At 39.1% G+C, this 17,577-nt stretch overlaps 1 protein-coding gene across 1 annotated transcript in view; it reads left to right on the forward strand.

The window, feature by feature from the left end:
- The first annotated feature begins 31 nt into the window (after positions 1-31).
- Positions 32-17,577, forward strand: part of IARS2 (isoleucyl-tRNA synthetase 2, mitochondrial) — a 34,753-nt gene continuing 17,207 nt past the window's right edge. The window contains exons 1-14 of the mRNA XM_071579066.1: positions 32-310; positions 1,343-1,465; positions 2,612-2,768; positions 3,730-3,878; positions 3,968-4,017; positions 4,113-4,222; positions 4,308-4,398; positions 4,787-4,902; positions 6,391-6,560; positions 7,334-7,424; positions 7,643-7,794; positions 8,699-8,859; positions 16,738-16,840; positions 17,463-17,556. Of these exons, the coding sequence (XP_071435167.1) occupies positions 107-310; positions 1,343-1,465; positions 2,612-2,768; positions 3,730-3,878; positions 3,968-4,017; positions 4,113-4,222; positions 4,308-4,398; positions 4,787-4,902; positions 6,391-6,560; positions 7,334-7,424; positions 7,643-7,794; positions 8,699-8,859; positions 16,738-16,840; positions 17,463-17,556 (1,771 nt within the window). The 5' untranslated portion in view covers positions 32-106. The remainder of the gene's footprint in view (positions 311-1,342; positions 1,466-2,611; positions 2,769-3,729; positions 3,879-3,967; positions 4,018-4,112; positions 4,223-4,307; positions 4,399-4,786; positions 4,903-6,390; positions 6,561-7,333; positions 7,425-7,642; positions 7,795-8,698; positions 8,860-16,737; positions 16,841-17,462; positions 17,557-17,577) is intronic.

Genomic DNA, 17,577 nt, shown 5'->3' on the forward strand with positions numbered 1-17,577 from the left:
GGCCGAATCGCTCGCCCTGCCCACCGGGAGCCCCGCGGAACCTCCCTCCCCGCGCGGTGTGTCCCGTCCCGCGGCCCGTCGCGCAGGCGGAAGCGCGGCCGGGGAGATGTTTCGGGTCTGGCTGGTGCCGCCGCTGTGCCGGGCCCGGGCCGGGGCCGCCCGGCGATGGGGCCGCTCCGCTGCCTCGGAGGCCGCGGCCGAGAGCCGGGAGGACTCCCGGTACCGGGACACGGTGCTGCTGCCGCGCAGCCGCTTCCCTGCGCAGCTCCCGGGGCGGCTGCAGCCCGAGACCGAGCTGGAGATGCAGCAGGTGCGGCCGGGCCGGGCGGGTCCCCGAGATGTGTGTCCTGGGGTGGCCGTGGGACGGTCTCGGGGGAGGTCGTGGGACTGTCCTGGGCTGGGTCCATGAGGCTCTCCCGGGGTTCCGAGGGGCTGTTCCGAGGGGGGCAGTCCCGGGGGGCCCATGGGGCTGTCCTGAGTGGGACCGTGGGGCTGTCCCGGGGTAGGGCCTTGGAGTTGCCCCGAGGGGGGCAGTTTTGGTGGGGGGTGAGGTCCGTGGGTCTGTCCCGGGGTTGTGGGTCTCCGCGGGGTGGTGCCAAGTATGGCCATGGAGCTGTCCCGGGGGGGGCCGTGGAGTTACCCCGAGGAGTGCAGTCTCGGGGTGAGGCCGTGGGGCTGTCCCGGGGGCGGCAGTCCCGGGGGGCACCATGGAGTTATCCCTAGGGGGGCAGTCTCGGGGGGGCCGTGGGGCTGTCCCGGGGTAGGGCCGTGGAGTTGCCCCGAGGAAGGCAGCCCCGGGGGTGCGAGCGAGCCCCAGCCCGCCAGCAGGGCGCGGTGGCGGCGCAGGTTCGGTACGGCCCCGCCGCGCTGTGCTGTGTCGGGGCCCCCGCCTGGCCCCGCCGTCTGAGCGTGGGGAAGTTGGGCATGTTGTGTTTGTAGTTCGGGTGGTCGTAACTTTGTCTCGGTTTTCTTTGGAGGAGGAGCAACGCCCCTGCTGACAGAGCAGTGCCAGGGTCTAATATTTCAGCTACCTAAGGTTAATTACTTTTAAGCCACCGGTGTGTCTTCTCCTATGGGGTTAGAAATGTGTGTTCGTTTACCTGTCTGATTTTCACAGACTGTTCTGAGTTGGAAGGGACCCACAAGGATCATCAAGTCCAACTCCTAAGTCAATGGCCCACATAGGGGATTGAACCCGTGACCTTGGCATTATTGCAACCAAGTTTTAACCAACTGAGCTAATCTCAGGGTTTTCTTGCACATTTTACTGTCTAGCAAAAATCCACATTTTTTGGAAGTGCCAAGACCTGTAGTGATTTTGGTGTTTTTCTTGTCTCGACAGAAGAGTGGTTTTTCAGAACTGTACTCATGGCAAAGACAAAGGAATACGAAGCAGGAATTTTGTCTGCACGACGGACCACCTTATGCCAATGGAGACCCTCACGTTGGCCATGCATTAAACAAAGTAAATATCTACTCCTTCATTACCGTTTTGAAGTGGTCAGTGCTTACTGTCCTGTGCTTTGTGTTCTCCATTCCCCTTTAAATCAGTAGCAGTTTAAAAACGTTTGGTTTTTTGGTAGATGGGGCTTTTAGAAAGCAATCATTGTGGTTACACAGAGTCCATATGGTGCCATGTTGACACAGATACCATACCATGATATAAATACCATATGCTCAGTGCTCATGTATGAGGCTGAATGTTTTGGTCAAGACAGAACACCTTTTTAGAGAAAGTCCGGCTAGTTGTTAATTCCTCAGCAATATTAAATGCACAACTTATTTGTGTATTGAACTTGTTGCACATACACACATGAGTGAATGTGAATTTCTCTATGTATACATGTAATGATGTTGCTTTAATCCATGACTGAGTTATGCCTTATTATTCTTTTTTTTCTATGAAGTATTTTGCAAGTTTTTTCTATTGCGTTTATTTTGTTTTATCTGAGTATTTACATCCATGGAACCACAATGACTTAATGCTGATGGCTTTGAAAATATAAATTTCAGCTTTGAAGTATTACTCCTAAATACTTTTGGATACTTTTAGATTCTGTCCTGAAAAGGACAGCACTACATTGTTCACAAAGTGGGAAGGACTAAAATGTTACCCACAGCTTCTTACAGTACCAGTACCAATGCAAAATGCACTAGGCCAGTGCTGCAGATCCAGCTCAATGTTTTAAAAATGAGAGCATCTAGGATTTGTTTAAGTCTTGCAAGTGTATAAACTGCATCTCTCAGTTACACTGATTGTGAATTCCTTTCATCAGAGGTCTTCTGAGGTTCTGCCAATACACAAAATTATGGGAAGAAGAATCACAAATGCATGGTCTTAGACTCATACAATGGTTTAGGTTGGAAGTGACCTTAAAGATCACCTCGTTCCAAACCGCCTGCCGTGGGCAGGGACACCTTTCACTAGACCAGGTTGCTCAAAGCTCCATCCAACCTGGTCTTTGAACACTGGCAGGGATGGGGCATCCATAACTTTCCTGATCTTAAATGTACATTTTTCATGGAGCCTTTGATATTTGTAGTTTTTAAACAAATGTAGCTGCTCTACATGGGGGAGCTGAAGTGATAACAGACCCTTGTGACTTTTCAGATTTTGAAAGACATCACTAATCGCTTCCACGTGATGAGAGGCTATAAAGTACATTACGTGCCAGGGTGGGATTGTCATGGATTGCCAATCGAGTTGAAGGCATTGTCAGAAGTCAAAGGAGCCGAAAGTCTTTCGCCAATCGAAATCCGGCAGAGAGGTAACTAAACTGCTGTCTGCAGTATCTTTACAGAAAAAGCTGGCTTAAGTATTGGTATATCCTACTGTGCTTTATGTAGAGCTTTTATACTTAATTGAGGGCTTTTCTATTAGCTGTTGGTGACAATTTCTGTGATCACTGCATGTATTTGCCAAGCAGATGGAGTACACTGGAATCCTGTGAAATGGGATAAAGAACACAGGCTTAATTTGTTGCTGTAATGGACATGCAGAGCATTGACCTGGGTTGAAAAAAAAACAAAAGGAGGACAAAGGATTTAGATGTCTGCTTTGATTAATTGTGTAGTAGCAGGAAGCTGGTATTTTTCAGATCAACATTCTTTGGGGTTTTGGGAGGCTGAATTTGATTAGGAGCTGAAAGGATGCATGTAAAAGGTTCCATTAGGACGGCTTGGCTCATTAGCCTAAGTAGGAATGTATTTCTTGACTGTGTTTTTAACAATGCTACAGAACTACAGGGGGAACCTTTTGGAGAAAGTCTGCATTATATGCAAACTGTTTTGAAGAAATAATTTCAAAATCAAATATTATCTTCAAATAATTATGCATGTTATACTGAAAATTTTGGATCAGCATCAACAAGAGGGAGTTAACTTTCACTCTTACGTATTTTACATTGACAGTGTGTTTTGAGAGTTTTTTTCATAACAAAATATACTTATTTTTCCCTTTTTCTTAAACGTTATATGTATATTCTAAAGACAAGTGCTTAATGTCCCTATTGTAGTAAAAAAGTGCCCCTCCTGGATCTCTTTACTCTTTGCAACCATTTTATGTAACAACTATTCTGAAACATGTATATTTTGAACCACAATAATTAGTGCATAGTTTCACTATGTTCAGCTCTAGCTTTGATAAAAAACATCAATAGTGTATTTTAAATGGTATTTTATTGATCTTAGTGGGCTAAACTACAGGTTTAATGGAACTATTCCCTTCAGCCAAAGAATTTGCAGAAAGAGCAGTTGAGAAACAGAAAGTGGCCTTCATTCGTTGGGGTGTGATGGCAGACTGGGACAACTGCTACCTTACATTTGACCCAAAGTATGAAGCAAACCAGCTCAGAGTCTTCTATAAAATGTATGATAAGGTATGTTGAACTTCTGTTGAAGTGTGTTTTGATTTGTCATGAGTTTTGATTCTCCTAACTTTCTTTTTTCTCCTCCTTTTCCTCTTCAGGGTTTCATTTATCAGGACTATAAACCCGTGTTCTGGTCCCCTTCAGCAAAGTAAGAATCAACTTACTACTTTATCTTCAAAATTTTAGCAAGGATATCGACTTTTTATGTTCCAGTGTGTTAACTTTGGCTTGATGTCTACCCAGAACAGCCTTGGCTGAGGCAGAGCTTGAGTACAATGAGCAACATGTCAGTCGGTCTGTGTACGTGAAATTCCCGCTGTTAAAGCCACCACCTAAGCTGAGTTCTGTGATAGGTACGACTTCTCTGTAGATTTAAAGACTGATAGATTTTATGTTTGTTCTAATTGTGAGTAAAGTACTTCTAATTTACATCTGTAGATGGATCATCCCCTGCTAGTGTGCTAGTCTGGACCACGCAACCTTGGACTGTGCCAGCCAATCAAGCAGTTTGTTACATGCCAGATTCAGCGTAGGTGTCTTTAACTTGGTTCAGTGATCTATGTCAGTCCTTATTGATATTAGCAGCAAAATTAAAATGATCTGGACTACCCCTACAGTTTACTGAAGGCATCTTTTTTGTATTTTGTTTGGTTTGGTTTGGGGTTTTTTTTGTTTTTTAAGTGACACAGTTGTAAGCTTTGTTATCTATCTATTAGTATATTAATTTCTGCTTTAATTTTTTAAAAAGTTATTTCTTCTTCATGATGCGAAGTTAGCTTGAAACTCCTTGGAGACTTATGAGTGAATTGGACATGTAAAACATACTTGTCTGTCTTTTAGAGATAAAGCATTTCAAAAATTAGTAGCTTTGTGGTGTTTGTTTATTTAGTATCACAAATGCATATTTTTCATTTCAGATACTCAATTGTGAAATGTACAGCTACTGGAGAACGCTTCATTCTTGCTGCAGATAGAGTTGAATCTACAGCTGCTGTTTTGGACACTCAGTTTGAGGTTATATCAACATGTAAAGGTAGGTTTTAATATTGTTAATTGTGAATTTCATAGAAATCTGCTGGTAGGTGTCTGAAAACTGCTTCAGTTTTGATATATTAGTAAGTTTGTTTATAATTATAAGGACTTGCTCCAATAAACAATACAAAGAGGAGGAGTAGTCTTGCCACATTTACTGTTGGTGAGCTAAAATTTTCAACCATAAATTTCAAATTAATTTTTAAAATCTGGATTCATGCTTGGAAAAATGAAACGTGGAATAAAAGTCCGTTCAGTATCAAAATCTGTTTTACACTGAATGCTGTTTGTCTTCCCATCCATTGCTGGGGAGAGAACAAGGGACTAATTACGACTGTTGAGGTGTCGTAGGTGGCTGTTGTCTGTCTAGACAAACTAAAGAGGTTGAGTTGGCATCCTAACAAATTGCACAGTGATAGCTCTTAATAGGCAGACTTGGGATTCAGTGTCATGAGTTGGGATTTAGTGTGTCACTTGTGAGCTTTATTCATTTGCCTCTATCAGTGATTCAGTGCTGGAAATACGTGTATCTGAAGGAGACAAGAAATAAGTTTCTGTGACTTTTTAGGCTGTTTTGGTGTCTTTCCATGCCATCTTTTTCGAGGAAGTTTTGTTTTTACCTAATGATAAAATTACCTGGAGGTGTCTTTTTTTCACAGCTTCCACCTTCTGTATGATTTGCAGACAACATGTGACAAATAGAGTTAGACTTTCTTAAAAAGATAGATAATTTTGAAATCTTATCTTTATATCTTCCCATATATTCAGTAATTAATTATATTTGTTTTTTATCTTCCCATATATTCAGTAATTAATTATATTTGTTATCTTTCTGAATTTATATACTGAACTGTCTGACAGCAGTTCTTAGATGTGTTCCTTCTAGGAGGAAAGTGTTTGATGAAGGCCATTTTGTCATATAAAGCATTCCTCAAGTTCTGTGATTCTTGACTTTCAGCAAGGCTTTAATACTAAGATTTCTTCAGTGTTTTTTTTAACATTAAATTGTCCCAAGCTTCATTTGTGCTGTACTCTCTTTATTATTATGTAATTTGGGGAATTTAAATGAATTGTTTGTTATAATATTAATTCTCAGTGGCAAAACTGAGAGCAAATCCCAAATTCAAGGGTTTTAGCCTACTAATAATGAAATCTGTTTCCAGAACACTCAGATAGTGGTCCCCAAGGAATGGGAGTGTGTAGAGTATCTCTAAGTGGAATGGCACTACTAAAGGAATATTTTTGTCTAAGGGAGAAGAAAAACTTGTTCTTCAAATTAAAAAATCCAGCTGTACAGAATGAGCAATGCAGAGAATTTGAAAGCATTTGAACAGGGACCCACAGATGAGGCAAAGAACTAGCACATCTAAAGAGTATCTCGTGCATACACTTGATGATCAGTTGGTCTTTTTCTGTTCTCTGATAAAAGAAGCTGGATGTGTGGATTGTATTTCTCTGTTTTATCTTCTCTTTGTTTTTTTTTTTTCAGGTACAGATTTGGTTGATGGGTCCTGTGCTCATCCCACAATTCCTGGCAGAGTCTCTCCTTTGTTGCCTGCAAATCATGTGACAATGGCAAAAGGAACAGGATTAGTTCATACAGCCCCAGCTCATGGTATGGAAGACTACAGTGTAGCTTCCCACCATCAGCTGCCCACGGTACTCTTATTTTTTCAGCTGTTGCTCTTCATTTCCTGCAACTGTTTGATTGTGTGTCTAGAAGGATTGCTGTAACTTGCGCATAAAACTTGAAAACGTTTTGAAGCATTTACAGAAGTGCATCACTAATGGGCCGCAGGAATGCAAGACTAACCTTAAAGAAGTGTATATCAGGATAAAAGGATGAAGTTTTTCTTCTTCTATTTAAAGCTAATTAAAAGGGAATGGGGTAAAACAGAATCAGATTTGTATGCTGTCTGTGTGGCTTTGTTTTTTAAAGGGTAACACAGATAATAGTTCTCAGATATTGACTCTCACTACTCAGAATTTTCTTCTACATGCAGACCAGTAAATTACCAGTTAGGTTGGTCATTATTGCTATTATTTTTTAGTAAAGCTTGTTTTAAACACATGTATAAATACAGTTCAGTTGTGCCTGGTCAGTTTGTGATTGAAATGAAGATGCAGGGTATGGGAGGGTTTAGGTTTATTTTTGTTTTTCACTCTTTGAAAAGTCATTGAAATAGCAGTGACTTGGTGTAAGACAGTTGTGGTATATCTGCAAACACACTGGTGCTCATTTCTTCTGACATGTAAAATCACTTGCCTGATGACTAAACTGCAGTTCACTAAATCTGAAGTGTACTTAAATATTCTGTTATTTGTCATAGGAGGAGTTACTTAGCAGAGTATTTAACTTGCATTTGAATACCACAAAGATAATTAATTGCCACAAGGTATTTTATTGACATGATTGTTATACCTATTTTTAGGATTGCCTTGTGGATGAAAGTGGTTTTTTTACTGAAGCTGCAGGTCCTGAACTTAAAAACAAGAATGTCCTTGAAGAGGGGAATGAAGCTGGTGAGTATTTGATGTTTGACCATTTGTTACCTTTGTTACTTTATCAATTATGGTCCTGCAGGTATATTTGAGGGTTCATATAAACTGAACATATTTTGAATATGGATGAGGTACAGGCACTTCTTGCTGTGTGTTGATTGTGGAAAGGACTGAATTGAGATTAACAGTAGCCATACATTCAAATTGGATTTTAATCTTGCCTCGTTTTTTTCTCTCAGTCATTCAGATGCTTCAAGCAGCTCGGAGTTTGTTAAAAGAGGAGAAATATGTGCACAGTTACCCATATGACTGGAGAACTAAAAAACCAATGATTATTCGGGCCAGCAAACAGTGGTTTGTAAACACAGCAAATGTAAAGACTGCAGCACAGGTACAGAGCTCATTCCAGAATATGTTCTTCTCTAGAGTTTACAAGCACTAGTTGAAAAGTGTCAATTATTTATAACAGTGATGAATGTTAGCAAGGATTTTGTCAATATTCATATAATCAGGGTAAATACATTGACTGGCAGATTTGCTCATTGTTTTGACAGATGTATAAGTTTCTTAGAGCTACTGAATTTTTTCCCACAAAATATCTTTAGAAACACAATGTTTCAAGGAATTAAATCAGAAGAGACTATAACTATCAAAATTAGCTTTTTTGTTACGATAGCCTTGTAAGGCCAGATATGTTTGTTTGCTTCCCTGTTAATGTTGTCACAGTCCAATTTGAAATAACTTTAAACCAATTTTTTTTTTATATGTAGTGCTCTTTAAATTACATATATCTACACAGAAAATCAGAGCAGCACCTTAGCCTGTCTTGGGTAGCAATGATTTCATTCTAATTAGGGCATGAGGTGTATGTTCCATATTCATCTTTATCTAGAATGAATGAAAACATGATGGTTACTCAGCAGGGCTGGAAGTGAGTGGTAGCCCACATTCTGTATCAAGGTGGGATTTCAAAGCACAAGGCACTATGAGCTTTTAAACTTCAGACAGACTTACTGATGCCATTTTTAACTCACTTTAGGATTTGTCTGCTAGAAAATCTGAACAGGCTGAAAAGCTTTGGGTTTTGGTTGGGGTACAGTATAGACAGTGTTCAAAGTGTGTTACTAAAGAGCAGCAGGCAGTGAGGTAAGCAAAGTGAACATGACAATTGCTCAAGAACATGTTATTTAATACTAGGAGTGGGAACATAGACCTGTGCTGGTTTTTACTGACAGCATAAACAGTGTTTATGTGAATGCTGAAGCATGTTCAACAGTTCACTGTCTACTTAATAGGACGTGCTGAAAAAAGTGAAAGTCATTCCTACGTCTGCAGTGAACAGAATGCTTGAAATGCTGGACAGAAGGACGTTCTGGTGCATATCACGGCAAAGATGTTGGGGTGTCCCTATTCCTGTTTTTTATCAGAAGAGCACAGGAGACTGCTTGATAAACAGGTAACTGTCTAGCTTTATACAGAGAATTGAAAGGAGCCCTGTCTGTTATACTGCAATTACACAATATTATAAAAGTTCTTACTATTTCAGGCGTAAATATGTGCTTTTACTTGTAGTTGTTTATACACAGAACTAACTTAGCTATAAAAAGGAACAACCAGAAACTCCTGGAGGTGACTTTTATGAAAGTAATAGAAATCAATTGTTACCTGAAAAGTCCCCTTGGTACTAATTGCTGCTTTAATCCCTCATCTTCAAATTAAGTGAGCTGGTAGGCATGACTGGCCTTTACATTTAAGCAAGCAATGAAATGCCAGTTGTAGTTAGAATAGATTGCAACTGTAATTGTAACACTGAATTGAACAGTACAGGTACTGTGTCTATAGGTTTTGCAGTTAGGTAAGTGACAGTGAGATAACTGAAGTGGAATGACAATAACCACATTGGTTGCAGAATAAATAACTGCACTTTGTTTCAAAATAAAAGTAGAGTTCTTTTGAAGAGCCAGTCTCAACTATAAGTAAGTGACGTTTAGCTGTATGATTTGGTGTGTCTAAAGCTTCAGATGCTCGCCTGATTCTGCCACTTCTGGTGAGTGGTATCCAGATACTGCAAACCGCATTTTCAGGAATTCCAGAGAACGTAATGCAGAGGAAATCCAGGCTATGCTTTAGAACAGGAAAACTCAATCAAATATAATCCTTTTCTGTCCTTTAAGGAGTAATAAAGTTCTGCTTTTACTCCTTTGGGGAAAAGAGATTTTCAGTTGTGAATGCCCTCTAAGAGGTGATTTCATGTAAGTAGTACTGAGGTGTTCCACATTCATTGATTTTTTTCATAATTGTTTTCTGCCTTGAGGTATGCTGCTGTAACTCATTTTTGCATATCTTAACCTTACAACCTCTTGTGCAGATTCATTCTGGGTCTTAAGATTGCATAACTGGAGGTGAACTTAAATAGTGTTGCAGAATTTTTTTTATTCTGGTGTTGGATAAATGTACTGCAGGAGTCCGCCATGTTTTCCAGAGACTGTACTGAGCACACAAATATAGTAGTAGGTGAGGCTTAGGGTGTGGAGAGCAGGGAATGGACTTTAAACAGTTAGTCCTTAGCTGCACCTAGTGTGACTGGGTGTGTAGGTGCACAGAGGTGTACTTTGGCTCCCTCACTGTAGGCAGTAACTCAGAAAAGACCACAATAGCCGTAGTCGTTTGTAGTACCTGAATAATGCTGACACACATCAGGAAATAAATGGATGGAGGCTTTATGGGGTGTAAAATTGCTTCACCTGCAAAAACTGTTACCATATTAAAAATGTGTGGTGTGTCTGTGTAAAAAAAAAAATTACCCTTTCTGAGGAATACTTACTGTATTATATATGAAGAGTAGGCTTGAGTGTGTGTGTGGTGATTAAGATTGTTAAATACGTAATTTAACAAGAAAATAAGAGTGTAATGAAAACCAGTTTAGCAGTTGACAGTCTGATGTGAAGGGCACCATGAAGCAATAGCTTCTTCAGAACATCAAGATGCTGACCCAGCTGGTACGGAAAGCATTTGAAAGGAGGAATGCACGGGAATTCCTTTAGCTTGTAGTAAAATTACCTTTAAAGCCAGTAACCAGTATTAAAAAACATGCCTTTTGTAAGTGCTTGAGCTGTGTGAGATTATTGCTGGAGTTGTGTGAAATGTGGCAGTTGGGGCATTTTGATGTGATAAACTCTGCAGGAGTTTAACATCTCGACCGTTGTGTGTAGGTATTGACCCAGCAGTCACACATGGACCTGAATGAACAAAAGGACAGTATGGCATGTTGGGGTAGAACTGATGTGGGGAATAAAGACAGACTTTTAGGAAAAAAACCAGACATCTCCAATATGCTTGAAAAGAGATTTATTTTGACTGACAGCTTCAAATGCTCATTTACAGTCAGTCCTCTTTACTTCTAATTTACTTACTCTAGGTGAAATTTTTAGATAAGTGTAAAACAGTCATTTAAGATAAAAAGTTCTCACTGAAATAAAGATAAGAGACTTCTGTAAATGGAGTAGGAAAAGTGCACAGAATATTGGCCTATAGAAGTGACAGGCAAATTTGGAAGACAGTCTGTCAATTCATAGGTCATTTTCCTGGACACCAGTTCTTACTGAAATAAACAGCCTCAGTGTTTTGTTGCATTTACATTATCTTTTGAAAATCATATCACAACAGGTTGCTGGCATATTTCTCAACACTTAAAAAGTTTCATATTCAGATGGTGTGAATAACTAATATCATTAAAACAACAGTAAATAACTTACATTTCAAAACAAAAGCTGTTTTTAATGTAAATGCTGGATAAACATGTTCCCAGTAGCAGCTGCTCTGTAGTTTTTGAGTGGCTATCAAAAGTAACAGCATCTCCACTGGAAGTCATTGTAGTCCACATGGAGTTGCTGTTACATATGAGAGCACCAATGGTAGATCTCGAGTGATCCTGTGTATTTATCACCTGTAAAAAGACTTAAAAAGAAAAAAAGAGTCCCTAAAATAAACTGCTGTTTCCTTGTGTGAGAGTTGCCCCTGAATTTGTCACATTAAGCTGCAAGAAACTCATCTTTCAAGATGGAATTGTTTTCCCTAACAGAGTGTTTTGTCCCACACCAACAATCCAGTCCTTCTAACTTAAAAGCCAAGTGGTAGTTGCTACTCTTGCATTCAACAGGTTGGATGGAGGATCTCCATGAGTCTTCCTTTTTGCTGCAGTGGCCCCCCATAGCTCTAAAAGACATTTGATTTAACGACGCTGTTGTCTATAGTTACAAATTTCAAAATGCCAGGGATGATTAAATTCTTTCTGTAGCATATACTGCATCATATTGTCATCAGGAATTTTAAAATTGCTACTAAAAACCTTACATGAAGGAGAGAGAAAAGAGAGAACTTTTTTTGATTATTGCCATTCTCAGTAAGAATACAAAAGTGAGATTCTGTGTGGTTTTTCTGCAAAGGTGGAGAAAAAATATTTTAAATGGAATACATGCACAAAGATGCTTATACTTGTCAGCTTTCAGTATTTAACAGATTTCAAGAAAGAGCATTCTGATTCTAGGAAATTATGTAACTCATGGAAGTGAAGAAAGTGCTCAGAAACTAAAATGAGACAATTGTATTTCTAGTAGTAGCTCAGACCAGGTAATAAATGAGAGATACATACTTTAATCTGACCTCATAGAATAACTTCTTTACAAATTGACTGTCAGATATTGGTAATAAATTGTTCTATTGCAAAGATTATTCTTATACCTGAGAACTTTTGTCAGCTTCCCTATGACTTTGATTAACAAGTAACTTAAATTTCTTACAAAAAAAACCCAACATGCTTTTGAAATAGATCTACCCTGTGCTCTAACTTGCTTTTCAAAATATTAAGACATTTCAGTGAATTGTAAGCAATAGGAACTTACCGTGACCAAAATACTTACTGCTGCAGTAAGTAACTTTCCCTCTTTGCTGTTGTTTGAGAAGAGATTGAGAGAACATCAGGCGCTGTATTCTTCTCCTCCTCACTGTATCTTAATGCTGCCTAATTTCTGTTAACAGATTAAATAAGTGTTCAGCATAATCAATATCAGACTCCAGAGTGATTGGCTGGTGTCGTGGTAGCGTGAATTGCCGTAGGGGTTTCCATGTGAAAACGTAGCAGGGACACGTAATGCAAGTTCTTGTAGATAGCGACTGAATACAGGGCAAAGTTTTACAATGCTGTTTATTGCTAACTCGGGGAATTATCATGCTCACGTTGGAGCCTGCAGATTATAAAGTGATGAGTAGTTATTTGAGAAAGGTGGTTTTCACTTGCGCCTTGCAGAAAAGCACTTTAGAAAAATCCTTCTCCTTACAGTGCAGATACCTTAAATACAATATTTTCTCTTTGCTGTGGTAAAAGTTAATCATAAGGATCTTGGGAGAAGAGTGGGGGTGGGGGGCAGGGGCTGTGTTTGCAAGTCTTGGGTTTTTCAAACTGTGGGAAGAATAAAGATTTATTGCAAAGGTACTCTGGAAATTTTTCATCTTAACTTTCTCCTCTTATAAAATAATTGCCTGTTAATGTTCACTTATATTCTGTAGGAAAACACTATATACTGAAAAAAACTTGCCCTGCTAAAATGTTTTTTTTTTAAAAAAAACTCCTTGATTTGAAACTGAGATAGAATTTTGAGAATATTGGTCAATAACAAGTTATATACTCTAATAACAGTCATTGACTCCTTATTTCTTGTAAGTGATTGATAACACAAATCTGACCTCCTTTTAGTTATCTGAAAACTTTTATCTGTAGCGTAATTGATCTGTTGGTTTATGTGTCAAGAAAATGTGTCTTGAAAAAAAATTCTGCTCTTCATAAATTGATAGTGTAAGTCTTTGTGTTGCACAACAATACACTTGATAAAAGGTTAGTCTGTAATATATTTTGTGGTAATGGTGTACCTGCAAGGGTAGGCAACTCTTGTGTGACATTGGCAATACTTACTGTAAATGAAGGCAGTCGTTTTATGATGGTTTCCCAAAGGAGAGCAGTAGCAAGGTTTTATTTCCTTCTTGTCCCTCCCCACCACCTTCAGTGGAAAGGAGAACAATTCATCCTCACTACAGGTAATACAGTTTGCATTAACACAGTGTTTCACATTGGTCCCCCACTTTCTTAATTTCTCCACATGTTTGTGTGGTAGGCAGGACCTTAATCATTTTCCACCGAGGAGAGGTGTCATTGCAATGAACAGTTGCGATGTCAGAAAATTGGTGGCACTTCAGGCTGTATCTTGTTTACTGAAAGTTTAGAACATCTGACAAACTGAAATTCCTGCTGTGATCAAACTGAATCCAGTCAGTTGCTGGAATAAAAATCATTTGTTAAAGAGTATTTTTCTGCATGTTGTCCAAGGTAGCTTAGTTTTGGTCTATAGCTGGATTTATCACCCTGTAAAAATCCTTGCAAACATTGATATAATGAAATAACAGTTGAATGCTTTAAAAATACATAAGTGGCAAATGAATTTGTCACAAGAATTTATGTCCTTCCACTGAATTGTATTTGCAATATGAAAAAGTTACGTGGAAGACATGCTTAATTCCTGTTTAAATTTTCTCCTTGGTTTATTGGGCGTGCTGGTACTATTTTCATACTAGTTGTGGGTATGACTCATGATTAGAAAATTTTTCTGGCTCTAAGAGGCCAGAGTCACTAGCTGAGCACTGAATTATGTCTTCCATAAATCACTCAACATACACTAACATTTTTTGTGGTAATAAACTTGGTTTAGGGTAAATCATCCTCTTTTAATTTAGCTACTCTTGTCTTGTGCTGGTGAGTTCCATGGGTAAGACTTGGCCATTAACAAGAAGGCATTGAGACTATGGAAAGAGCTCTTAAAATACCCATTTGAAGACAACTGGTTATCTATAATTGTATTTAAAAATGCTTCTAGAACCATAGAATGGTTTGGATAGGAAGGAACTTAAAGGTCATCCAGTTTCAATGCCCTGCCATGGGCACCTTCCACTTGACCAGGTTGCTCAGAGCTCCATCAAGCCTGTCCTTGAACACTGCAGGGATGGAGCATCTACAGCTTCTCTGGGCAACCTGTTTAAATATCTCACCACCCTCAGTAAAATGGTGTAAAAAATAAAGGATTTTATTCCTAATATATAATCTAAGCCTACTCTCTTTCAGTTTGAATCCATTCCCCTTTCTCCTGTTATTACATAAAATGTCCCTCTCCATCTTTCTTTCACTGATAGTGTGTTTGAAAAGCATCAAAAGTAGGGACTTCTGTTGCTGAGGAGTGAAAAATACTGTTGTGTATTGGTTTTCTAAAATGTTCCCAGGGGCTACAGTCTGTTGTCACCAAAGGTCTGTATGTAAAACCAGCCTTGTCAGTGGAAGGTACTTAGCTGGAAGAGAGAGAGAAATTCTGTGGGATAGTTTAGTCCAGGCTGAGACAAACTTCTCCTTAATTATTTGTTTCGGGGTTTTTTCCTGAGAGCTTTCTGAATTGAAGGTTTAGTGTGAAGGAAGCAAGACCTAGGGAAGGATTATACATCAGCTGTCTGCCAGGGATCTGCTAGGACTGGTGGTGGTGTTTGCTTTTGTCTTGGAGAGGTAACACTCTCACACCTGGAAGTATAGGCAAATAGTCCCCTGTGCAAATATTTTTGAGAAGAAACAGATCTGGAGCCTCCTCAGGGTTGTTTTACCAAGGTAAATGTTAGCAGATACATTACCAAGCCAAAAATTGCCCTATTGTCATTAAACGAAGGTGAATGATACCCATTCTGGTCTGAAAGGGTAAGAAAGGGGGTGTCATGCTGGCTGGCTGTGTGTATGTTACTGGGTAGTGGGTTTAGTCTCCAGAAAACCTGCTGGGATGTTCTACAGAAATTTACTTTGAGAAGTAAATTGATCAACTGGTGATTCATTAATATAAAATTATTGTTCTGTCATTGCAATTCAAGCAATTGAGAGCAAAACTGCATTTTCTTTTTGCTGTTGTACCTCGTGTCATGAAATGAAGTAATTTGTTCTACAGCTTCTTGGAGAACATGGGTTTTCATTCTTTAACTCCATGTGTAAGAGTCCACTAAATGTTTAAGTGATGTAGTTCAGCTTATTAACAGTGCCAAAAAATAATGTCCTGAGGTCCAAATGCAAAACCAAGTGATGACACTAAAGATGATCATCTGGCTTTTGTGTTTTCAAGATAATTATGCCAGATCATTATTTTATATTTTTCCCTTTCACAATATTGTGTCAAGAAGTTAGTTAATTGATTAAATCTTCTTTTCTTGAGTTACAAACAAATCTCTGGTGGCTTCAGTAGCACAGCAGGTTTAGTTTGAAATTGGCAGGTCATGATGAACTGCTGTAGTCCTTAAATATAGCAGATGTCTTAAAAATTGTCTTTTCAGTAAGTGGTCTGTGAGTCAGCAAGACAAAGTGGGGGGGGTTTCTTTTGTTTTTTCTAAGATACATTAATTTATGTCTAGACTTGGCATTAAGCAATATCAAAAATCAATTCCCCATGGCCTCACTCACTGGGGACAAGGATTGAATGTGTCATAAATAGTTTGCAAAACTGCATGCCTTGCAATTGCCTTATCTGTTCACATCAGAAAAAAGACTTAGTTAATTTTTTTTTACTTTTCCTGTTTCCGTAGTATCTGTTTATTTCAGGACCTTTGTCTTGGCTGGTGCTACAGGATACAAAGTCATAGGTTGCCTTCAGAGTGGTTGTTTGTTATCGCTCCTCTGCTGGGTACAGAGGTTTTAGTTTTTTACATTATTGGGATTAATATATTTTATTTAGATAGATATATATATATATATATAAGTATTGTTTAAAAGGGAGAATCCAGGCAACTGGAAGTCTAATATATATGTACATTTTATAACTCCATTTCCACATAAGCTCTCAAGGTCTCTTTATCCAGTAAAAAAATAAGCCTGTTGTCAAAAAGAGCAGATACTTTGAGAGGAAATAGTTAACGTAGTTTCTTTGAATTCAAGGTCAAGAAATAGCAATTGAAATGGATTTTAGAAGTTTTCAAGCTGCTGGCATCTTTTCTGGGTGCCTGCTTATTGAGTGTTTGCATAAAAATATATTTGGTTCCATGTGGGTTTCTGTATGTTTAACACAACCCTACCCATCTTGGAAGACAAAATTAGGGTGTCTTCTTAATACAGTTCGAAAGCTGTGTCTGGATTAGAAGTTGGATAAATCACAGGTTCCAAGAGCTTGGTCTGTATCAGTATATCTCACTGCTTTGGGTCTGGGTTACCTGTAGAAAGGTACAGTTTACTTATCCATTCATAAACCCCCTTTTCCTCCTTCTAACCCAGTGAAACCGTCACCGATGTCATCAAAGTGGTGGAGCAGCAAGGATCAGATGCCTGGTGGACCCTTCCTATTGAACAGCTCCTGTCCAAAGAGGCTGTAGCGAAGGTAATCTTTTGAATTCAAAGACAGAGGGTGCTCAAGACAGCTGAGTGATGGGAAATAATAGAAAACCTTTGTTTGTATAGTCCTGTGATCCTTGTCAGTCTTGTACCTTCATGAGCAGGTGTCCTGTGAAAGGAATATTCAGAAAGTGAAATCTGAGTGTGGCAAAATACACATGATCAGATACATGCTGTTAATTCAGGGCAGAGATCTCCGTCCTCCTCCTTTTAGTTCAGGAGGAAGGTGACATGTTAATTATCCAAATTATGAGCACAAATAAATATTAAATCCTTGTCATTAAAATAGATTAGGATTTTTATTAAGTTCTTACTGACATTTTATTGTACTTTAACAATTGTGTACCTAAGCCAGCACACAAACTATAGTGTTAGTCTGCCATCTGAGGTTTTATTTGTATTTTTCCTTGTCCTATTTTGGGTTTGCATCAGTAATTATATGAAAACTATTATGAAAAATTATCTCAATTATTTTGTGTTCACTCAGAGTTGGTAGCAGTGCCTGTACAAAACTGGTCCAGAAACCAAATTTGCTGTTTCTAGCTTTGAAAAGCATTGGTGATACTAAGTATTCTATTTGAATTATTTAATAATTGTTCTCTCTATAGGCTGGTGGTCATGATGTTTCGGATTATGTCAAAGGACAGGATGTCCTAGACATCTGGTTTGACAGTGGAACTTCCTGGGCTCATGTTTTGGAAGGTACAGAATTAATATGTTGAT

This window comes from Pithys albifrons, chromosome 2 (genome assembly GCF_047495875.1).
Source record: "Pithys albifrons albifrons isolate INPA30051 chromosome 2, PitAlb_v1, whole genome shotgun sequence".
Taxonomy (NCBI): Eukaryota; Metazoa; Chordata; class Aves; order Passeriformes; family Thamnophilidae; genus Pithys; species Pithys albifrons.